The sequence below is a fragment of the Branchiostoma lanceolatum genome, chromosome 8 (genome assembly GCF_035083965.1).
Source record: "Branchiostoma lanceolatum isolate klBraLanc5 chromosome 8, klBraLanc5.hap2, whole genome shotgun sequence".
Taxonomy (NCBI): Eukaryota; Metazoa; Chordata; class Leptocardii; order Amphioxiformes; family Branchiostomatidae; genus Branchiostoma; species Branchiostoma lanceolatum.
Window position 1 is genome coordinate 11,485,196 of NC_089729.1, and position 24,559 is coordinate 11,509,754.

The following is a 24,559-nucleotide window of genomic DNA, read 5'->3' on the forward strand; positions in this document are numbered from 1 at the left end:
GCCGGACGGCCTGAAATTAACCAGGATGACACTCTCGTTACAGTTGTCGCGCAATAAAAAGTTCTTCTAACCTCCGGAATCGGTTCACGACGTCTATACAACAGTGACGAAATAATACACATGTACATTGTGTAGACTCCTTCATATGACATAGAACATCGTTTCTGTGCTTATCAGCTCATGGCCATGTCGAAGTCGTCCGTGTTCCCGCACTTTTCAGGAGCGACACATGTTGTACTTGGTTGGTACTGCAGGGTAACAATTTGTACGGTGCGTCAAATTTTACAACAATATCATGTAGCCCGATTCCACGCAACAGTGACGTAATAATACTCATATCATACCGACACTTTATTCTAGAATATTGTCTCTGTGTTTATCTCAACCAAGGAGATTAAAAAGGGCCTCAATCATGGCGATGTCGAAGTCGTCTTGTTCACGCACCGCTTTCAGGAGCGACGCATGTTATACTTGGTCGGTACTGCAGGGTAAAAAATTGTACTACGTCAAACTTTACAATAATGTGTAGCCCGATGTCGATGTAATCCATGCATGACGTCTGCACCCGTGACGTAATAATTCACATTCCGACTACATCTTCTAGAACATCGTTTCTGTGTTTAAAACTCAATCATGGCGATGTCCAAGTCGTCCATGTTCTCGCAAATAGAGGGGGAAACGCCCGACCTTTCCAAAGTTGTCAGGCTATCTTTGCTGTCGGCCAGGCAGAAAATCCGAAAGCACTACCTACCGGAGAAGGTGATGTAATTCTTGTTTCTTTCACTGTAACTTTATGTTCACGGTTTTCACGGTCACCTCTATACCGTGAACTTATCATCACTGTGAAAAAAACTGATGTTATTATTTCATGAACCTTCACACATCCGTTCTGTAAATCACTTTCCGCCACCGTGAAGTTAAAGTTCAGTGAAAATTTCCACTTTCCTTACACCGTGAAGTTTTGCTACCGTGAAGATAAAGTGGATTACAGTAATGTGATTCGCTCTACCAATATTCAGTATACGTAGAACACACTCCAACATGGTGCAAATGATATCATGTGAAAAGCTGTCACGTTATTCAAAGATGGCTACATGATTTTTATACCGTTCATGTATACATATTTTGCTTGGTCTAAGTCTAAAAAGATTTGCTGGCCGGTGGATACTGTCTTGCCACCGTTAGGTCTGCTTGGAGATTGATGTTGCGTATAACTAGGGTGATTTAGTCTTGGGCTAGAAAAATACAAAGTTGCTTGATCTGGAATCACGAACAGGTCATATAACAATGAAACTAGTACTGTATAAAGAGCCGTAACGCTTTTTTTCACTGTGCCACCTTCCTTCCAAGAAAAACCAAACGTATCTTTGTTGTAGATCGGTTTAATCGGTAACGGTCCTAATCCCGATATATGTTCTAAGAAAATGCTAAGTCCTTCTGTAAAGGTCTGTGTGACACTAAACCCATGTAACATATGAGCTTCAATGTTTTAATATACTTATATAACTGAAATTCAAGTTTGTATTTCTCATACATTTAGCTCTAGTTAGGGATTAGGAATAGGTCAGGATTAGGGCCGTTCCTATTACCAGACATTAAGTCTGCATAAAACTTGTTAAATATGTAAGTCGGGATAGTGTTAGATATGGGCCAAAGTTACTTTCAGCACGCGGGAAATATTTATGCGCGTATTATAGAATGGAGCATTACATTAGCAGAGTGAGGCCTTGTAATCTTAAGTAGAAAACACACAAAAGAGACAGCGTCCATGTGATATCAACTTTTTATTTTATTTCAAAATGTGTCGTCTTGCCAGAGAATCCATACAATGCTAAGGAAAGAGACTAACAGGCCACGAATGTACAATATTCCTTTATTTTTAGTCTTAAAAAGAAAACAAGTTAAACAACTAAATGATTTCTAATATCAAAGAACCATAATGATGATAAAAATGATCGCTAATATAGCTTGTACTCTTTAGTAAGACATATTGCACAATACAAAGTTTCATCAGAAATCCGTGTTAAAAGAAGCCCTAAAATGTCTTTCCCATTGCTTTTCCTTTTTCTCCTTTGCAGCCCTTTCTCTCCTGGATAATGTCCCCTTTCTCATCTTCTTCTCCGATTCCTTCGGTTTCTTAACCGCCTTCGTGTCACGGGAAGAAAAATGCGTCACTTTTGCCCTGTAGTCTTGTCTAGCCCCTAGTCCAGTTCTGTCTCTCTTCAACACAGTTTTAACCGGGAATTTCTGTCCCTTGCGACCGTCCCTTCCTAACCCTTGCTCCTTATCCCACCCTTCCCGTAACATCATCTGAAACCCCCTGTTACTCTCTGGTAGAAAGTACATCGTAGAGGCTGGTGCATGCTTGCAGTTGAACAGATGCAACGTCGAATGTTCGTGGTCTTCCTGAGAAGTTTCTTTAAATTCCTGCTGACACACTTCACAGAAGTAGCCGTTTTGGTGGTCCCGATTTGTGTCTTCTTGAGCGTCCTTGGCAACGGAGACGTTGTAAAGAAAACCGCCGTTGTTCGAGAACTCCTGGAATAGATCTACAATGTTTTGATTTCCCGCTTTCCTCGCTAAATCGCGAGCGTTTCTCCCCCGAGAGTCTGTGTGTTCTCTCCATGCAGCGCCGTGCTCAAGCAGACACCGTACGACGCTCTGGTGCCCAGCGAAGGAAGCACACATCAAAGCCGTCCAGTTGAAAGCGTCCGTGGCGTTCACATCAACGCCCCCTTGCGACATGTATTTTTCTACACCCTCCAAGTCACCGTCTTGAGCGCATCTAAGAAAGGTGGACACCGTTGCAGTGACGACTGGTTCTTTTTGCTTAGAAGTTTTCTTCTGATGCCCCGTCTGCTTTCTACGTTTCCGAGAACGTTGTGATAACGTTTGTGTGACGCTTCTTGTTGCAGCAGCAATTTTGGACGAAGAAGAATCGTCGTCTGCAACGGACGAAGACGCGATGATATCCTCGTAAAACGACTTCGCTTCCTCTCCTGTGAGAGCTTCACTACTTCCCGAACCCTTCTTTTTCTTCTTGTCCTCGATGAATCGTGTCGAATCGTCCGATTTAGCTCGTTGGAAGAGAATAAGTCTGTGATTCTTCGGCAAAGGTTCGCGAAAGGCCGCCATCTTGGACCTGAAACCGCAAACGATCATGGGTAAAATTTAAAACTCAGACAACAATTTTCACTTATCCTGCAATATTTCCACCTTTTCATAACATTTTCAACCTTTGTTATATAATTCATAAAATAAAAATATCATAAATGTTCAAAATATGCCAGTTTAGTGATATAAATATAGTGTCGCCATGACAACAAAACTGTAAATCAAAAAAAGATGGCGGACGAAAAAGAGAAGGAAGAGACTGGATCGACCTACGAAGGGTCGCGTTTGACCCTTCTTATGCTTCTAGAGGAAAAGCAGAGGGCGCTCAACAAGGTTTGGAAGACTTGAAGATAGTTTTTGCAAAATATTTCATTCGCCTTTTGGTCTCTGTGTGTTTTTATTTGCTGTTCAACCTGTTGAGTTGAGGGAGGGGGGCTGTCCAGGGCTCGATCTTTGCTACTGAAACTTACTCAAAGTTGCTAACATTTAAAACTTAGAAAGGCATCAAGATTGTGAAACATGAATTACATTGAAGCCATTTATATCATCTTGTTGTGGAGTGTTAAGTTATGTTTCACATGTACATCTAAAGATCATGCTTTTTTGCAGTATAAATTCAGTCATGTGTTTTTGTCATAACTTTTCCACATAATCATGTGGCACATTATTTCATGTTTTATAAGAGCCTTATCCCTTGCATTTGATTTTTATACGAATGTATTTTTCAGATCCCTTCCGTAATTCCATTATTGGAGGAGTAAATATACTGTAATAGTATACATAAATAATGTACATGTCATTAACATGACAGTTTAATTACTCTTTGGTTTGATCATATGTCTGCAAAGTGCACAGCATACTTGATCCTAGTCCTAGCTGTGGCGACTGTTGCAGGGTTTACTTTTACTTGCTGTCTTTTATATAGACCGGTAAAACAGTCATGGCGCAGTCCATGGACCACTTGTCAAACATAGGCTCATATTGCTGCTCTGTTACACTACTGCCCAGATCTTTGGGTGTCCCTGACTTCCTATAACAGCCTAATCTAAAAATGCAGAGTCAAACTTTCGTCCTCAAATCCCTTTGCTAGCTGTACAACCACTGTAATGCGATTGGTCCCCATGTATAACACATTGTTAAAACCCAGCGCCCTCAGTTTCATCCGGGGTATGAGATCTCCTCTCGTGCCAAGAGTTGTATGATCCTTCGCCCACTTATCATTAGAGCTACCCTGAGAACAAGACCAAATGTTTGTATGATGACGTAGATGACCCTGGATAAAGAAATATATTGCTGGATTTAAACAAGTAACTTGAGGTGTATCTCTGTTATTTTGTATCAGACCTTTATATACCTCTTTTCTCATGACCACAATGAAAAGCGACCTGCCTTCCGATTTGAGCTTCTCATGAGTAAACAGAGGTTCAAACAAACAATGTGTTTCCGAGCGATCGGTCCCCATGTAATGATAACACCGATTGTCGAAACCCAGTGGCAGCATGGCTAACAAAGGGGTTGCTAATTGAGACTTTTACCTGTAATACTACTTATATGATGCACGGCCATTCAGACTCTGTTGTATGTATAGTAGCTGCTACATGTTGCCGCCTAAGAATTGACTTACTCTCACCTCTCAAATAGAAGTACCCCCTGGAATAGAAGTACCCCCCGGACAAATTTTCAAAATGTAATATAAGTACCCCCTGGAATAAAAGTACCCCCCGGAAAATTTAAAAAATCGACAGTCGAGGCTAGGTAAACTGTGTCCATACAATTGTACAACTGTCACTGTCAGAGGGAAATAAGATAATAAGCAGGTAGGTAACTTATATTTAGTCACTTATGCCATACCTATTAAGTATATAGATATTGAACAGAATAACTGTCCATAGCTTGTTCAAATCATGATGATCTTCCTCGCCTCTTCGTAAAATATAATAGTAATATTGAAAAATTGGGCATAGGTTCCCCGCTATGACCCCTAACCGGGGGCCACGGTGCTTTCAAATTCAACAAGTGAAAATGTACATGATACATGCTTTTTCTACTTGGAACTTGAAGCAAGTGATCAAAGAAAATTGTTATATCATTTTATCATGACTGACAATCAGTGACATATAACAAAAATCATCAGAGTACTTTTAAAAGTTAAATGTACCTGATCATATTTTCTAAAGACATCAACCACAAAAAAAACACAAATATGAACACAGTCCTTCCACAGAAGAAATATGTCTATAAACTTTTGCTCCATAGCGTCGAAAACAAAGTGAGACGCTCGGATTTCGAGTTCCCGCGGTAAATCCCACAATATTGAATAGAGATCGACTGTAAAAGTAGCTCAACGTCACAGACCGCACATACTAAGAAGTTACCCATTACGTGTTGACACTAGAAACCCGCGATGAACCGCCAAAATTAGGAAAATCTTACGATTATTTAAAAAAAATGAACCCTCTGAAAATAGATATGGCGCTGTGTGTCTATCGTTGCCCAAAAAATATAATATTTCCATGCGTTTACGGTATCATTTTAAAGATCGGTATCCGCACTACGCAATATGCTGCTAGTTTTACTGTCGCCATGCCTGAGAGTGGCGGCCATGTTTCGCGATTTCGCGCTGTTTTTTACCGAATCATATCGGACATATTTCTGCCGTTTTAGAGATTTTGTGGCCTCAAAACACATATCACATGGGAAGTTAAGTTATGATTGTTGTTTTAACGTGTTACATGTCTTCTGCGAACAAATAATTCTTCCGCCGCGCTGCCGATACTACGGATATAGTGGTCAGGAAATTATTATTCCCTGTGTAGGCGAGCACCCTACTCCACACGTTTTTGATCAGCGTGCTTTGGTTTACAATGTAAACAGAGACTATCAAAGTTATTTATATGAAAATTGTATTTTAAAATGTCAATGTCGCGTCTTTTTTTCCGGTTTACTTTGTAGCGTCATAGCGATATCGACCGATATGTTACGAGTGCCGCCAGGATACTTTTCACAAGGCCGTCAAAGCGGCGAGAAAATCAACGCCGGTAGGCCGAAAAATAGCGAATTACGAGCAAAAATACCGGGGAAATATGGGCAGAAAAACCTTAACTTACGATTTTAGAGGGATTCCTGGTTTGCAAAGCCTCAATTTTTCAAAAAATAATAAACGTACCGTCTAGAATAAGAAAGTACGGGGTGGAACTATAGGCGAAAAAAAATAAACGTACCGGTTACGTTTATTTGAGAGGTGAGAGTATTGTAATTCTCTGAGACCAAAGAAGTTAAGAAACAAAGCTGAACATACAGTTGTACAAGTAACTTTCAGACCATGACAGCTGAATGCTATCAAAGCTTACTTATTCTGTCACTGTGATTATGCGCTCAGACTTTCGCAAACATAAAATTGTCTTGCAGCAGTGCCTCCTATCAGCTGTAGTGGGTACTGCATATTTGAACACCATGCAGAAACTGAAAGGAGGCATTCTTGAAAAGGAGACAAAATTTTTTAAAAATTTAAAAAATCAACACTAGCCAATGTTAAACTCTCCCCATGTGAAGCCCTGGGTAACACTAGCCAAACATGGCTCCCGAACACCATCCAGCCAAGGTTGGCGGTATTAGTCTTGAGCAGTCTGACCAGTTTAAGATTTAGAGTAAAATTTGACTCCCAAACACACCCTGACCACTACTGACTTACTACCAACCACCAGCCCACTACCAGCCAACCCATTCAAGACCTCCCGTCCACAGCCGAATGTTTTGAAAATTTGAAACCATTCAGCTGGCGCAGCCGAACAGCAGCCAACTGCCGAACCACTCCCAACCATGGTTAGGGGAAGGTTGAGAGTCCATGTTTGGCTATGTTTAAGCGGGGCTTGGTCTGTTCCCTGGTCCCTGATGTTGTTATGGCCCTTCTACCGTGCTTATAAAATACTGTAAATAGTGATGTACATGATTTATAACAGGTGTTGCCCCTAAACTAAAGGACTGTTGTCTGTAATCTACTTGTGTTTGTTGCAAAACAGATGGACAGGCCAGCAATCACTAACTGTCAGTAATTATCCATGAAGTTTGTACAAAATTGTCCCAATAACCAATTGTTTCAGATGTTCAGGGTTGGAAATACCACCTGTGACCTGTCTATTCAGGCTACACAATGTAGCAGAGGTAAATTTGGAACTGTGCAGGTAGTTTTGATGTGCAACCTTCTAACTTATGTACTGGCCCATGGTAGAACTTGAATTCGCAACAAGAGGTAGAGGCAACTTTTTTTGGCCATTTGTGGCCCCAAATGGTCTTGCTGGCGGTTGTTTTATGTTTGTAACGTTTTCACGATGACCTCTTCACCCCCAACTTAAAACCACTGCAAAAATTTGTGTTCTGCTTTGTCCCCGCCTACCCCCTTGTTGCGTACATAAAACCACCACGAAGACTCCTTTTTCTCACAGTCGCGAAATTGAATATTTTTTCCCTTTTACTTTTGAGTTTTAGTATGTAGTGGTATTTCTAACCCAGCAATATGACAACAGCTGGTATTAGTTACATGTATGTACCATGAAGACAATGTTAGTCCTAAATGTTGCCGAAATCCATTATGATTTGGGTATTGCATGCATGGGTAAGAAACTGAAATGGATTTTCAATCCTAAGTTTTTTTTCTTCTTACCAGTGATGACCATGCAATCATGATTGAAATATGATCAGAATTGTGGTGTGTTAAGTATGTTGATGTTACATGGAATTGCTTGATTCAAAAATCTAAAATCAAAAGGCAAAGATCAGGCTTCATTCTATTCTAAGGTCTAGGAAACTGTAACGGTTACTATGGTTATGAAACAATATTGTAAAGACAGAAATTTGTAAATAACATCTAATTTGTGGGCGTAGTTATGGCTGAAAATTACATGTAACACATGTCTGTTTTGTAATCATATTTTGAATTTCCTCTCTCCTTAAATTTGTATTTTCTGAAAAATAATCTAGCATCAAATTTGTTGTATCTAATCTAGTAACTCTTAGTCTTGCTGACTAGATGATATTTTAAGTTCAATCTTTTTCTGTTTCTGTTCAAATTTGGATTCTAAATCTTAACTAAGACCTTTTTATTGTTTTACACGCATATGGTACATACAAGCACAACAAAACAGACTGAGGTACAATAGTAAAGGCATGTTTGCTGTTAGTTAGAGCTCTATGTGCCTCACATTTCGGTACGTGAAACCTACTGTTTGTACAGTACCTTACCTGTTCATTGACTCTGACAGTAGCGCAGGACACACAAACATTTACTGAGACCACAGGGACATGAATGACCAGTACACAGCCTGAATTGTTAGGGGGAACTTTGTTGTCATGGTGTTTTGTGTTAAGGTGTGACCAGCGGAATTTCTGCGGGTGACGCAAATCCTATATGACTTGCAGCTAACTGACGTCGGTAGCATATATATGTAGCACTGACTTTGCACTGACTATGCAAACTGGCTTGCATAATACGTACAAATATTGCAGAATTCATACCAATTCATACAATCCACTACTAGTAAAAAACATACAAATATCATGGAATTCATACAAGTTTTACTTATTGTAAGAATCCTAGGTATTCTGTAAAATACTATGATCATGTTTCTTACTAGTTAAGTGGATCGTATGAATTCCAGAAAATCTGTATGTATTCCGTAAAACTCTGATATGAATATGCACTAAAATTTGTATGAATACTTACTAATAGGCACCCCTGCAGAACATGGTACAAGTAATGTCACAAGTTCTTAAAATTTTGTAATAATTAGTCTTTCAAGGAAAAGGCTTAAACTCGATTGCTACCATTTCTTCACCATACTTTTCTTTCAAGTTAAAACAGTTCCTTAAAAAAACAGCAGCTCTAATTCCCCGAACCCTATCTTACGTCTTGGTACTTGAAATAGAGGTAATGTTGATTTGAAGGTTGGTTCATTAATATTGCTAATGTTAAAAATGTATGTTGTATAATGAATTATCCATCCTCGTAGCCCGATTGTATTCTTGTTTAATATCAATGATCACGTAACATTCATTTTGCAACAAATCTGGTCAGAACAAATGATTTAATCAAATGCAAGGAGTCAATTCAATTCAATCAATAAGTCAAGTAGCAGTCTTTCCAGCCTAAATTCATTCCCAGTGCACTCATTGAATAATATTATATTCCTGAAGTTATTGATAACATCAAAGAAGTTCATACTCACATTGTACCCAAAAGTTTCCCTTGAAGTATCAACGACAACTCTCCCATGTCTTGTCACTCGTTCGCAGACTCAGACACCCACTCGAACGAGGCCGACCGTCTCCAACTTTCCCCTTTCTCTTTTTTTCCTCCGCGTTTGTTCGTGACTGAGCGTAACATAGAACAAGTGCTCTCCGAGTTAGAAGAGGTAACAGGAGACGAACTCACTAAATGGATTTGGTACTTAGCACAGCGCTCGTTAGCAAAGCACATTTTTTACCTGGTCCGGGCAAATCCAGCCACTGGAGTGGCATTGTGGGCGGGGCTTGGTGAGATCAGTGCAGTGTTTTGTGTCAATTTGCGGAACACACACTTATGTAGGATGCCTTGTGTATATTGTTTGATACTTAATGGAGGTAATTTGGTTATAAACACACAAAGATATCATAACAAAAAGTCAAAAGTAAAACCATAGTACTATAGTTATTGTGTATGAGGAAATAAATCATAAAATTGACTTTGAAAAATGTTATTATTGAAATTAAAGAAATCGTACCACTGTAAGAAATATTTTGTGCTTTTATCTTCTTAAATCTGAAGTGATGATATTTGTGAATGAAATTTAGTAGAAAACGTTTCACATGAAATCATTTGCCATTGGTATTATAATTACAAAATAACACTGTTACAGCATGTATCATCGTACTAGTGAATATTAGTATAACACTTTTGATGACAACCATGAAGCTTAGATACTTCTGCCCTCAGCGCCACTTTTGGCGGTCCAACCCTATTAGATAAGCCTCCCTTCACAAATATAAAACCTTCATCCGCAATCCTTTGCGTTGTTGTTGCTTTCCTTCCACCTAAATTGTCCAATATTAATGTTTTCTTTCGACATTTCTCCCACCTTAATCTCATTGGTATGTTTTTCCGAAGTGCCCTTCAAAATCAACGCAAGGTTGCGCCTCAATATTTCTCCCCACTTATCTTCATATCAATTCCCGATTTATGAATTGTTTGATGTCCCCCACGGGAGTTGTTTGATAAATCTTTTATGCGTGTGTGTGAGGGCAGTGCAAACGGGAGGCATTGTTGGCGGGATAGATTCAATAAACCCTGTTGTGTTTGGGCGGGCTGGCATCCTTTTGTAGGGGAATAAAAAAGATTGATCGCGTTGTGCTGGTGCCTGGATACCGCACTGTTTGCTGCACTTAAGCTGGTCTGAGGCTCTCCTGGGGTCTTTAGGTATCATTCTGAACAATTAAAAAAAGAGAAAGACAATGTAAAAGCTATTGACTCTTTTTTTTGACAGGGTGTAAGGGCAGGTATGCAGTTAACTTTTGAAAATGTTTTGTGACTGCAACCCCACATTGGCTCCTGATTACAAATTAGTTCAATTTGAAGAAGAAATATATACTCTCTATATCCTGGATAAACTGTTGATATTCACAGATATTTGATACATAGTAATCATTGATGACCTGCCCGGCACTGATTTTATATCGCAATTACTAAGTTTGATGAGTAATTTATCAAAAAGTCAATTTGAAGAAAAGTCAATTTGACATACATGTAAAGAAGACAAAAATCATTATAAGAAGAAAAATGTTGTGAACCATCCTTTATTTCATGTAAAACGAACGTCTTTTCTATGCAGAACTAAATTGGAAACCACAAGTACAAATATACATGTACGTAGCTTTAAGCTTTCAAACCCCCATTATGAGCCCAAGAGCTTCCCCATACAGTACCCGGTTATTAAGTGACAGCCAACTTTCTTCTCCTTTAAAAACAGACCCCTCCCCTCCCACTGACAACAAAGAGGAGTGATAAGCAACTGTACCTCTTCAAAATCCAATTTGCCACTGTTCTGTCGTTACGTTCGTCCCCCTGTGGCCAAGGGAAGCGAGAAACAACTTGCATTTGTGGAACTGCTTGGAAACAGCTGGCCAGCTCCTAACAGCTGGTTGACCATGTTGTCGTGCTACCTTCCTCCACAACTTGCTGCTGCTTAACTGCTGGGAAAAGTTTGGTTGGCAACGTCAACATTTGGTCTCCCATGTTTTGCAAACTTTTGGTCGCGCAACTTGAATGAAGATAAGTGTCGTTGAAAGACCGCTGTCGTCGTTAATTCTAAGTTTACGGTCGAAGTTTAGTGGCCGGCTACAGTCGTAAAAGCTTTCAGGCTTTGTGGAGGGACTCGCAGTTTGCTCAGCAGAAGTTCAAGGGCGAGGGGAAGGCTAGGATCGATCGTGCGTTCTGTGGATAAGCGAGGAGTCATGGCAGACGGGAAAGAAAAAGACGAAGTAGTGGACAGTTTAGTCGTGACGCGACATTCCAGAGGGATTAGTCTCATGGAATATAAATTCACCAAGCGGATGGAGAAACAGATTCTGGTTTGTACAATTTTTGCTTTTCTCGTGGTAAGCGTTCGGACGTTGCCATGACCGTGAGGGCTCGTTTGGTAAATCTGTGGCGCTTAATGCGGGTAATTTGTGCCGTTTTTGTTGGGTTCATGTTGACCGAATGCTGCGGTTGGGAGGCATACTATACTTATCTGTGGCACAGGACAATGGTGTAATAGCCCCACCTTATCTTAGCATTAAGGTGTTATCTCGTAAGTTCTCGGTTTCCAAGGGAGCTGTTTTGTTGGCAGGTGCTAATCCCTGTAAGCACTTGATCTGTCAGTGTTAAGTATAAGCAACTAAGGATTAAGAGAAGAATGTTCCATGGGTGGAATAGTTCATAGTTGTTTGTAACGTACGTGCAGGAAAAACCTGGAACCCTGTGGTAACCGTTATTTCTGTGCCATCATATTTGACCATAGAATAACAGGTGCCTTTTGTCTAATGATCTTAACAAATATTACGGTCACATGGTCCAGGAACAGCTTTTTAGAAAGTACAGTTTCATGCATTGAGACGTTTATCATATTTTTACTTTTGGAGGCCACTGAAAATATGTACTTATTGTAAGTTCAAAACCTGTGGCAAGCACATTATGAGTTTGTGTGATTTTTAATATCCTTATTTTAAATTGCTGCTATATTTATCTAACCATTAAAGATAGCAGGTGTCGTTTGTCCAAAGACTATAACATAACATAACATAACGGTCACATGGCCAAAGTTTTGCTTAAAGTATGATTTCATGCATTGAGACCCAATTAAGGCCACCTATGCTGATAACATATCATGTTATAAAGAAGAAAACATAATCTAACCCTGGTCTCTGTAGTCATGATGCCTCTGGCGTTCTTGGCTAGATAGATAGTAAAATCATCGCAAATAAGTGATAGTCATGAATATTGTATCAGGTCAATATGGTGCCCCAACTAGAATTCTAATCTTTTATTCTTTTATTGCAGTATTGCAGTCATCATCCAGCATTTGGTTTTATGGGCTGGAAGTAGCCATCAAATTATAGATGTTTGAAATTCCTTTCTGAGATGCTGACTTTATCATTATATTGCTGAATGTTAGGGCCATAAAACAACATTTTTATGATATATAACTAAATGTAGATTGACTACATTAGGTAGTTGCCATTATCACCTTTCAAGTTGTTACATCAAACAAGAAAACATTTTACAATAGATAGATACTACTACTAGCAGGTACCTGACACGAAAACTCCAATTTCTCCCTACCGTGAATTTAAATTCCCGTGAACTTACATGTAGTTACAGTATATGTTGTCTTGTTGTGTTTCAGAAATCTCTGATACACCGACTGGTGTACATCGCTCGACTGACTGGAAACCTGAACGATAAGAGAGATTTGGGAGGTGCGTACATGATGTTTCATTTGTATGATATTAAAATCTTTACTTATTTGTCTCTTTTCAAGGTTTTAACTTTACTTCCCCCTGAAATCCCTTTTGGTACCACATTATTATTTTGTTATATATATATATATATATATATATATATATACATTTGCGTATACATAGTTTTTGTTTAAAACCAGACTAGATGAACCTCTGATCTGAATATTCCAGTCAATGACGAAAGGTACTGAAAATGACCAATGGCATACTGCCTGAAACGTCTGACTGTTTCCAAAATCTAATCCAGTTGCCCGTCACTAGTTCCTTGTGTTAGTATTATTTTGTTCATTAGTACTAGCTACACATCAGCAGGCCTGAGACTAATGCTGGCCAAAAAAAATGCAAATGACCCTACTCTAGATCTGTTGACCCACCTGTCCCTTTCATCCAGGCGAAACTTGCAGCGGAGTGCACTGGATACTGTAAAATGCAGAAATTTTCGCGGTGGTTTTATGTTCGTGGTTTTTGCTGTTAACTTTCAGCGCAAATTTGTAAAACTCTGTGATCCTTTTTGCTCACCTAGCTATGACTGTTGCACTATTACTGTTTCAAACGTGAACTTTAAACCACCGCGAACACTCCATATTCTCCCTACCGCGAAATCAAAACCACACAAACTTAAATGCATTTTACAGTACGTTGTAGTCCCCTGCAGTCGGCAACCAAATCAATAACAACATTACTGTCCTCCCTACAGCATTCAAATGACATTCTGTGTGGTACGCTGTGATCCTACCGGCTTTGAAATGCTGGTATCTTGAAAATTAATAAGGCCACAGCAAGTAAATCTTATGGATGCTCAACCGTGTGCACAGGGATTTTTGCCTGATTTCGAAAAAAAAATTGCGTTCCCCTCTGGCAATGGTCCGCACATGACATAGAAAATACTGAAAATGGCAAGATAAGGCCACACCAATTCATTATGTTGGTTCCCAGATTTTTTCAGAAAAAGATAGGGCGAAAGAAAATAGAAATAAAAATTTGACCAAAAACATAGAGGATATACATGATTATTTACAAGTTTCAGCTTGAAATAAGCAAAACACTCGTACCGCAGACATTTAACTCATCCCAGTACTCCCGTTGTACAGTGACCTGTTTGGTGAAAATTGTCAAAGGAACAGTTTTTATATAATTTTTCATTTCATTCATGAAAAAAACATAAACGATGAATATAAAAACATTGGCAGACAAAAACTTAATAAAGGCATTAAGGGCATTTTGCTATACTGGAAAACTGTTGAATGGCTTTTACTGAGTAACAATTTCCTGAATGGGAGGGGTAGTTGCTTTTTTTGGGGGGGGGAGATAGAAGGCAAATCCAAGAATCAACAAATTAAATTTTTGTGGCCTAATAGTGGGTTAGATGTCAAACTAGTTTGATACTGTTGTAAAAGTGACATCACTAGACAGTATAATCAATTATGGCAGCTTTTGTAATTAAATTTTACATCAATTCTTGTTACAACATTTATGGTGACTGTCTCTATTTTGAAAATTTAGGCATTTTCTTGTTTTTTCCCCATTTTTGTGTGCTCGCACATTAGATACAGTCTGCAGATGATGTAATCCATAAACTTTTTTTCATGTGGCCTAGCGCAATGCATTATAGATATGTAAAATTTAGACATCAAAGGTGTCAAAGAGTAGTTTCCTTGACATGGAACTGGTTTTCGAAGTGCCAGACTTCAAAAAGCCTAGTTTTATGGATGAAAAAGGTCAAAATGATTATAGAAAGAGAAATCCCTGACACTAACTGAAAGCTGACTGAAAGTGGATGCGCAGCAGATTCTACAATTTGTTCTAGTGTTACATTGTAAAGTGTTATGCTTTCATCAATCTCAAGATACTGAGAGCTGTCAAAGACATGCATTCCCATGACTTTGAAGCTTAAGGTTTTTGAAGCGGCTCAAAAAGAGTCTGGTGACTTTGATTTATAATAAAAACCTGAATACTGGATAATATTATACTGTAAATGCAGATGTGCTCGTGGTGGTTTTTGTTATACCGTTTTACCACGAACTTAAAAGAACCGCGAACCCTTTGTCCAATACTGCAGCAGTATGTAACTATAGCGCTGCCGCAAATTTAAAACCGGCACAAACACTTCATTTTTGCCATAGCACAAAATAAAAACCACGCAAACTTATTTATTTTGATATTAAATGCATTTTACAGTAGCTGCTGGTATAGATACAAACTTTAAGGAAGTATGACAAAATCATAGCAGCTGTATACAAGTACAGTCATCACTGGCATTTCCCAACAGCTTTTTAAAAATCATCCTAAAATACTCCATTTTCTCCCTACCGCGAAATTAGATCACCACAAACTTAAATGCATTTACAGTAATACACATGCATTCAAGTATTAGTTTGACCAATACGACATCAAAGCTTTCAAAAAGACATCAGATTATGAATCTATGATGTAAAGAAGACCTAGATACATAAAATTTGCAAGTGAAATGTTTGAAGGTGAAGGCAGACATGTGTTAGCTTTTTAATTGGTCTTGTAGTAATTCATGTGTAATTACCTTCGCCTAGTTACCTTCGCCCAGAAGGTTATGTTTTTGCCAGTTTGTGTGTGTGTCTCTGCGTGTGTGGCTGTGTGTGTGTGTGTGTTTGTGTCTCACGATAACCCAAGAATGCTTTGATTAATTGTCATGATATTTGGCATTGCGGTGGTTTTATGTTTGCGGTTTTCGCGATAAGCTCTTTGCCGCGAACTTAGAACCACCGCAAAATGTTTTGTCCTACCCCCTTCTCTACTATTGTCTCAAACGTGAATTATAACCACCGTGAACACTCCATTTTCTCCCTACTACGAAATCAAAACCATGCATTTACAGTTGAATAACTGAATAATAACTGAATATATAGTATACTGAATACCATAAATTCAGAAAAGCAGCAGCTACAAAAAGCTGCTTCATGTCACATCAAATTTAGTAGGCGAGCTTCACTCTACCTAGTCTGTCACCAATTATGCTGTACGTCAGTTTAATTAAACTTTACATTAGATTTGAGCTGTCCGTCTACAAATTGCATAGAATTGAAGCGGTCTATTATTTGCTTTGTCAAAGGGCATGCAGGCCCCTCTTTGTAAACTGCATGTATACACTCAATATTCACTGAACACTCAAAGGAAAATGTCTAGTTACATGTAGATCGAAGACCGTTGTTTGATGTGGCAACGTCTGTCCAGGAGAAATGAGCAGTCGTGACAAATTGTAGCCTTTGAAAGCGTATGTAACTGATGAAAACTCAGAGCCCACGCCCAATTAAAAACTCTGATCAGAAGAAGTCGGTGATGGCCTGTGGGGTTGAGACTCTTTACAATAATCTTCTTGGAGCAGGGCTCGAAATAGTGGGTGCATGTGCACCTGTGTGCATGCAAAATTGGAGCTGTGCACCTAATTTTTGACTGTGGATACGCTGGTGCACCTACTAGTAGATATTTTTGTACTCTATAGGGTAAAGGTTCTCTTGTACACTAGAGTACAGAATATTCTTGAAATTTAGATATCAGAAAAAGCAATATAACCTTTTGTTGCAATTGTACTTTATTTGATGTATTTGCTTGGTTGAAATTTGAAATCTGGATAGAATTACAGATTGAAGTTCTAAGAGAGGCAGTAGCGTCAAACTTAAGTTTTGTTGAATTCAACTTCATTTTATGTGGTGCACCTAGTGGTGCGGATCAGTCCGGCCGGACCGGTTCCGGACTTGTAAAACGTTTAGGTTCAAGTCCAAAAAAACCTAAACGTCTGGAAACAAGTCCGGACTTGAAAAAAAATTCTCTCACTCATACACTCCTTTTTGTTTTAAACCATCTTAAACCTTCCTTAAATCATGAAATTTGCACTAGAAAAATATTGCTGTTTTTGTGTTTATAACTGAACTTTTGTGTTAATTACTGGCTGTATATAATTCCGTAAATATAGTTTTCAAATTACATGTAAAATATCTGCCAATATGCAATTTTACATGTAACACGAAAAAATATTCCAAAATTGTTGTGAAAGTCCGGACCTGAACCTAAACCTCTGGACTCGAGTCCGAACCTAAACCTAAACTCGGGTTTAGATCCACACCACTAGGTGCACCCAAATTTTTTTTCTGACAGTGTGCACCTAATTTTTTGGGTTGGGTGCACAAGTGCACCTATTTCCTAAAAATAATTTCGAGCCCTGTGTTGAAGGTTCCTCAAGCTAGAATCTCGTACTCTTAAACATTGAATAAATAGTCTTTAATTGTTGAAGGTTGAGACATTTTGACTGAATGCCATGTTGATTTTGATGGTCTGGAATCTATGACCAGTGTTTATAGATCCAAGGCTGGGAGCATTTTATAATTCAGTCTGTACTTTATACTTTTATGTAAACATCAACTCTCATAATTCTCTCTCATAGTACCCTTACACCGTCACATTTTTAAACAGATTTTGAAAAATTTAATAATATGAGTGGTTAATTTAAAGAGATCTACTAAAATACAGCATTCAGTTATCCCTGAGGTATGCACACTTCAGATACCGTGGTATCTACTAGTAGTGTTTTTTTTTTTACTGTGGCGGTGCTAGCTATAGGGTACCTTGCAGAATTATGACTGTCATACAGTTGACGTCCTACAGCAAAAGACTGGACTAAGTACTACTAGACTGTCATACATACATGTATCAGCCATACTTTCAAGCCAGATGAGGAATCATAGCACCAATCGTTCAGACCCTTGTACGTAGTACCTAGTGGCACATACAGCAGCAAGTTTATAGCAGCTGCTGTTTCTGTAGCAGAGTATACCTTTACAGGGAGGAGTTGCTAGCACTTCCACTTTAACATGCTTGAGGCACCTCCTCGAACACAGGGCCTCTATTTAACATCCCTTCTGAAAGACGGATGCAGCCCCAACCAAGATGTCCTGTCCCAGGACTGAACTGGGGTCTTCCAGTTACCAACTATAATTGGAACCTGAGGAACTATCCCAGGACGGCATGTACAAATAGGAGTCCTTATACTTTACTAAATGATAGTATATTAGTAAATCATGCTAACCTTGTTTAATTTGTTGTTTGTGATTTGTTCTAGCCTACCATGAGCAGTTGTTTAAGAAGCTACATAACCACTACCAGGGAGAGCCAGCCACGGGCCTGTTACTCATCTACCCTCAGTACTGCATACACTCTGTCGAGGTAAGGGACTAAAACTTGAACTAACTAGGGATATGTTTTGGTACAGTGTTACAATACTCATTAACATTGTCGGTACAGGTCCAACATACCAAGTCAGCATTTTACTGGTAATGTACCTGAGCAGACTTACATGTATAGTATACTCATATTTAGCTTTTTGACTTATTTTGTTACTAAAATCATGTTTATTTCTACCTCAGATGAAAATTTATCACAGGAAAAATGACGAAAACATTGTATGGTACCGTTGTTGAAATCAGAACCATTTCCTTAACTTTTATATCGAATGTAAAACAGTCAAACCTGTGCTAGTGAGGTCTAAATCTTCAAAAAAGACCTGGCTACTTTTTGGTGATCCTTTGCATTAAATCTATGTCTTTGACCAAACATCAAATATCCTGTCTAAAGTGATGACCTGTTTACTGTGACCATATTTTCATTGCGTCCCTTGTTTGGTCACTACAGACAGGTTAGATTTTGACCAAACTTTTCTCACCAATTGTAGTCATTTCCAGTTCATAATGTTTAGTCTTGTTTTGAATGAAATATGAAACTGTCCTTCTGTGTACTTTAATTAATACATTTTGTAAAAGATCTATTATTTTCATCATTCACTAAACCAAATTTTCATAAGACACTTCAAATAACAAGCTTTGTTTTGTTCTCTACCAAACCACGCACTGTACTTAGAAGTGAGCCCTTGACGCATATGAATAATGTGTTAAAAGATGAGGTAAATTTGGGATAAAAGTACCATAATAATTATGACTATATAAAAACTATGCCATGTATCTGATCTTTCCCCCCTTTGTGTTTAACAGTCGTCCAGTGAGATGCTGACAGCAACTCTTCGGGATTTAGTGTCACATCAGCAGAGTGAAGGGTAAGCTGACAGGAAGGTTGATCTTTTGGTCACTCCAATCTTCTAATTTGTTGGCTCATAGATTCAGAATAAAAAAAATGCTCAGTCGAAAGATTAACATGAAAACTGAGTCTGAGATAAAGTCTGTACTACCTGATGAGACATTTACATTTGTGTCAATGCCCATAGGGGATATAGCCCCGGCCGGGCCCCGAAGCCACACATTTTTCCTGGTGGACTGTTGAAAAACCAGGGGGATACATGTTGTACCACTCTGTGTTTTCAAGATTAGGGTACTTCGTCTATTTATCTCAGGTTGATTTTAACTGTGAGTTAAAAAAATCTGAGGGCCTGGCCATGCTCAAAGGTAGCCTGGTAGCCGCAGGATATCCCACAGCGCAACCCACACCCGAAAGTGCCCCCAAAAAGGCTTAAACTAAGCGGAGTTCCTTTTCCAATTATAACCATAGCATAAGTCTGATAAACAAGGAAATAGATTGGTGTGGCTTTATATATTTTTCCTAATCTTCTCTCCACCCCCCTCTAGAGCCCTGCTTAGCGACGCCAAGATCCTGATCATGTCCCACGACATCCCCACGCGACTCTACCCCCAGTGGAGTCACCGCGTTCTCAACCTTCCCGCGTCACGACTCGACAAGTACGAGACCAACGACCCCATAGAACAGCTGGTCAGTGGGGTTAAGTTGTTTGAGTGTTTGTGTTTACTTAACAAATGTAAGATATAACTGGACTGAACATGGATTGCAATTTATGTCATACCTGGGCCCCGTTAACCTTTGATACGGTTGTTCTGGATGGAGTGATGTTTTGGATTATCACACAGGCTTCTACTTGTATCAAACTGGCTTTTATAGAATACTTTGAACACACTTCACATATGCTAAGGTACTATTATCATCTATCTATTTTCTAATTCCCTGTTCGTAGTCTATGTAGTTTTTCATGCCTGTGAAATTCTCATAGATATTACCAGTGGCATGGTACAACCCTGTGCTTAAACAAATGGCATGTACATGTATAACTACATGTGTATAAGGCCTTCCATGTATGCTGTGCTAGGCTAAAACGTTTAAGGAAAAAAGCAGTTTTGAAACAGCCCCTTGAATGTGTTGGGGAAATTAAGAACATCTGAAACAGTCCCTTCTGCATGTATGAGCTGATATTCAAAGTCATGGCTCACCCTGGTGTTCACTACTGATTAGGCTCTAGATATAACTGAATTGCAGCGATAACAAACTCTTATATTCGCACAAAGTCTTGGCCTCCCCCTATCTCTGTCTGCATCTGAAGTAAGAGATTATTGGTAGCAGAGGTGAGCATCAAGGGGCTTAGGGTTGGAAATGAGTTTTTGATGACCGTGGATGCAAAAACTTTCCTCATTGCACAATGCAGCAGACCTGAACTATAGTATAGTGTAGGCAGCATGTGGTTTCATGTGTTGTTGTGTATACCAAGTTTTGTCCTTCAAAAATATCCTGTGTATTTTATGTCATTAGAAGGCTACACAGTTTTACCTAAACATGATGTTGTCGGTATATTCTTTCTTATAACTGTAAACTTTGATAAGTTTGTGGTGGATTTATTCTCATGTAGTTTATGAAACTGCAAACATGTGTTTCCATTGTATTAATACTGCACTACAGAATTGTTTTAACTTAAAACACAGCAAAAGATTTTTATTTTTAAATTTTGAATTTACAATCACAGTAACAAGGTACAAACGTTGGTCTCAAAATCTACATCATTAAGGATTTTTGACAATCCAATCTTTATTCAAACATCAATACATAGCACAGCAACACATTCACAAGTTCACAAACATACACAGTTACATATTGTTACAGGGGCCATTCTCACCGACGTTTTGGCTAGGGTGTGCTCCCTAGGACTTTTTGACAGGGGTGTTTCATCGCCCCTGAATTTTCTATGCTAGGGTTTCTTCCTTAGGACTTCTGCGCAGCGGTGTCTTCCATGGATTTCTGTGGAGGACTTTCCTTCCCTGTGAATCCAGTATAATCCTGTACATTCATGCTTTCTGAAACAGCTCAAGAAAAAGAAAGGAAAAAATGGGCATTTCATTTTTTTTCTTTAGCTGGTTCCGAAAGCATGATCATTATACTGGATTCACATGAAAACCCTCCAAAGAAACCCTGGGAAGACACCCCTGCACATGACTTTGATTGCAAAACAGTTCTTCCTCTAATTGTATATTGTGTTTTCTCCCGTTTCCCCAGGTTCCAGAGTGCCTTACCCAGCTGTTGAAGTTGGGAGTGTACCTGGCTAAAACTCCCAAGCTGAACCTGAAGAATGCCATGGACTCCTTACATGAAAAGGTTCCAGAGCTGCTCCCACCACAAGGTGAGGGCAGAACAGTCTTGTAATGCAGAAAAGAATATTGGATAGTAAAATGGATAGTATTCAGCACCAAGGACAGGTGTGTTTTTGTGTGGATGGTGTTCAGTGCTAAGGATGGGTGTGTTTAGATGGTGTTCAGCACCAAGGACAGGTGTGTTTGTGTGTGTGTGTGTGTGTGTAGATGGTGTTAAGCACCAAAGACAGGTGTGTTTGTGTGTGTGTAGATGGTGTTCAGCACCAAGGAAAAGTGTTTTTGTGTGTGTAGATAGTGTTCAGCACCAATGACAGGTGTTTTTGTGTGTGTAGATGGTGTTCAGTACCAAAGACAGGTGTGTTTGTGTGTATGTAGATGGTATTCAGCACCAAGGACAGGTGTCTTTGTGTCTGTAGATAGTGTTCAGCACCAAGGACAGGTGTATTTGTGTGTTTGGATGGTGTTCAGCATCAAGGACAGGTGTGTCTGTGAAGGTGGATGGTGTTTAGTACCAAGAACAGGTGTGTTTGTGGGTGGGTGTGTATGGTGTTCCGCACCAAGGACATGTGTGTTTGTGAGTGTCTCTGTGTGTGGATGGTGTTCAGCATCAAGGTCAGGTGTGTTTGTGTGTGTGTGTGTGTGTGTGTGTGTGTGTGTGTGTGTGTGTGTGGATGGTGTTCAGCACCAAGGACAGGTGTGTTTGTGTGCGATTGGTGTCAGTACCGATGACAGGTGTTTTGTATGGATGGTGTTCAATACCAAGGACAGGTGTGTTTGTTTGCGGATGGTGTCAGTACCAATGACAGGTGTTTTGTGTGGATGGTATTCAGCAGCAAGGACAGGTATGTGAATGTATGAATCATTTGTTTAATGAAAGACAGGCATATCTGTGTGTGGATAGTGTTCAGCACCAAGGACATGTGTTTTTGTATGTGTAGATCGTGTTCAAGACCAAGGACAGGTGTGTGTTTATTTTTGTGTGGATGGTGTTCAGTACCAATGGCAGTTCTGTTTTGTGTGTATCAATTCTGTTCAGTACCAAGGACAGGTGTGTTTTGTGTATATTATACCTTATTTACCTTTGTGCCTTTGTTAGATCTGATCGGTTACCTGCTGATGTCCATGGAGCTTGACAGTCCTCAGCAGTACCTGAAGAGGTACCACTCACCTTTCCACACTGTCCTGGATGGAGGTGGGTACTGCTTGTTTTTCACATTCAATATTAAACATGCAATCATCAATACATCCGTAAATAGTTTCATCAGGTTGGTAAGTCACTGAATAAAAGGACTCTTTGTGCACAACCAAGTGTTTTATTAAACCGACGTTTCGGTGACCGTCTTTCACCTTCCTCAGGGCTATGCTGACTAGTTCACTCTGAACTGCAGTTGTAGGTCTTCGTCACTGCTTGGGAGTGTATCTGTAAGCAGTAACACCTAGCTGTAGTGCAAAGTGAAGCAGTCAGAATTGCCCTGGAAGGTGGCAGACGGTCACCAAAATGTTTGTTTGAAAAAATCACTTGGTTGTGTACAAAGAGTCTTTCTATTCAGTGCAATTATATAAAATGATAGCATGAAAGCCATCCATAATAATCTTTGCAAATAACATATAATGCAAATAGAAATTAACTTTTATAAGTCCAAATTTCCTTTTGTAACTGAACTTAAGAGGATGTTTGATGTTTTTAGCATTGTTTTGTTAGAAACCGTACTGTGTTTCATGACTTGTGACTATTAATGTTATTCTTAAATTTGTTATTTCCTGTAGCAATACTTTTATGTGTGCTTTTCACAGCTACCATGAAATTTCACTGTATATATTTATATATAAATATACCCTGCTTGTACATGTCAATTGTTTGATTGAAAACACTCCTTTTTCCTCTTTCAGAACTTGTATGGCCTATCGCAGACAGGCTCTTCCCTCTGAAGTAATGGTCGCACTGCATCTGGCATATGTGATATTTTTATCATCCGTAGTAGTACACAACAATGTACATACAAAATGGCAGCCTCTCATACTGACAGCACTTTGAATGCTGAGTTACACTGGTCACCTTTTAGAAGACAAGACACTGGATGTTTGGGAAATGAAATTAGCTTTTAAAGACTAGGACTCCAAAGCTTTGTGAACCATATAAACACAAATGAAGATGCCGTGTCATCAAAGGAAACGTTTCCTCTCCTTTTACATGTGAAACATTACGATGAAGTATTTTGCTTTCAGCAAGAGTCTGAAAAATATGGCTTGAAGTTGACTCCATTTTGCAATGTCATAGTGTCTCCCCGAATTGAAGTAACTAGTCTTACATATGATACAGTTCTCTCCTGTGATAACACTTCTACAATACTAAATACTTTTCCTCTGGAACTATAATGTATTGCAGACTTCCTATCTTCATGTATTACATTACATATTCCAGCCCTGCTGTGCCTATTCTCTCCCATGAAATTAAAAGATGTCTATATCAGATAAATATGATCCTTTCGCTCTTTAAAGTTCAGGGTGACGGATTATACTGACGTTCCATAATCTTAATGAGAAATCTCTTTTCTTGAGACGTTTGTTTCTTATGGCTCAAATGACTTACCTGTCAGAAGATTTTATACAACTGGAATGAAGGAACTTACAGTTGGGTTAAGTTGTTGAAATTTCAAAGCTTGACAGCCTTTTTGATCCATATATATCTATCCATAAGCAGTTAAAATGATAGACCATTCACATCTTTTGCGTCCTTTTTGCTTCAACCGCCTGTAAGCTTGTTTGTTGTTATGAATATTACCAATAACGATGTACATTTTATTAATACATGAAAGGTGAATTGGTGTACAGAAAAGTTCTTTTGAAGATCCTACAAAATGTACATTTTGAATTAATTCCTTGTGTCACTTTTAGTATTGATGGCTTTTTATGTAGTCGACATCTTACCATGTATGTTTCCTGCACCTACCTGCACATTTGTACTGTATGGATCTTTATATTTTGATAATAAAAGTGATGTTTTGACAAAA

General features: G+C 39.0%; 2 protein-coding genes across 4 annotated transcripts; one reads left to right on the plus strand and one right to left on the minus strand.

Annotated features, from left to right (window-relative positions):
• The first annotated feature begins 611 nt into the window (after positions 1–611).
• Positions 612–24,559, plus strand: LOC136439837 (testis-expressed protein 47-like). Of its 3 annotated transcripts, none has more exons than XM_066435467.1 (8): positions 612–759; positions 13,029–13,101; positions 18,233–18,336; positions 19,158–19,219; positions 19,746–19,887; positions 21,454–21,577; positions 22,645–22,740; positions 23,439–24,559. In XM_066435467.1, exons 1-8 carry the CDS (start codon positions 634–636, stop codon positions 23,480–23,482), a joined length of 771 nt encoding a protein of 256 aa, XP_066291564.1. In that variant the 5' UTR covers positions 612–633; the 3' UTR covers positions 23,483–24,559. The 3 variants fall into 3 exon arrangements, with proteins under 3 accessions (XP_066291564.1, XP_066291566.1, XP_066291565.1); XM_066435469.1 differs by lacking the exon at positions 612–759 and adding an exon at positions 3,313–3,447; XM_066435468.1 differs by lacking the exon at positions 612–759 and adding an exon at positions 11,364–11,712.
• LOC136439836 (G patch domain and ankyrin repeat-containing protein 1-like) lies at positions 1,768–9,634 on the minus strand. Its single transcript, XM_066435466.1, has 2 exons — positions 9,336–9,634; positions 1,768–3,142 (listed from the first exon to the last, which is right to left on the minus strand). Exons 1-2 carry the CDS (start codon positions 9,380–9,382, stop codon positions 2,011–2,013), a joined length of 1,179 nt encoding a protein of 392 aa, XP_066291563.1. The 5' UTR covers positions 9,383–9,634; the 3' UTR covers positions 1,768–2,010.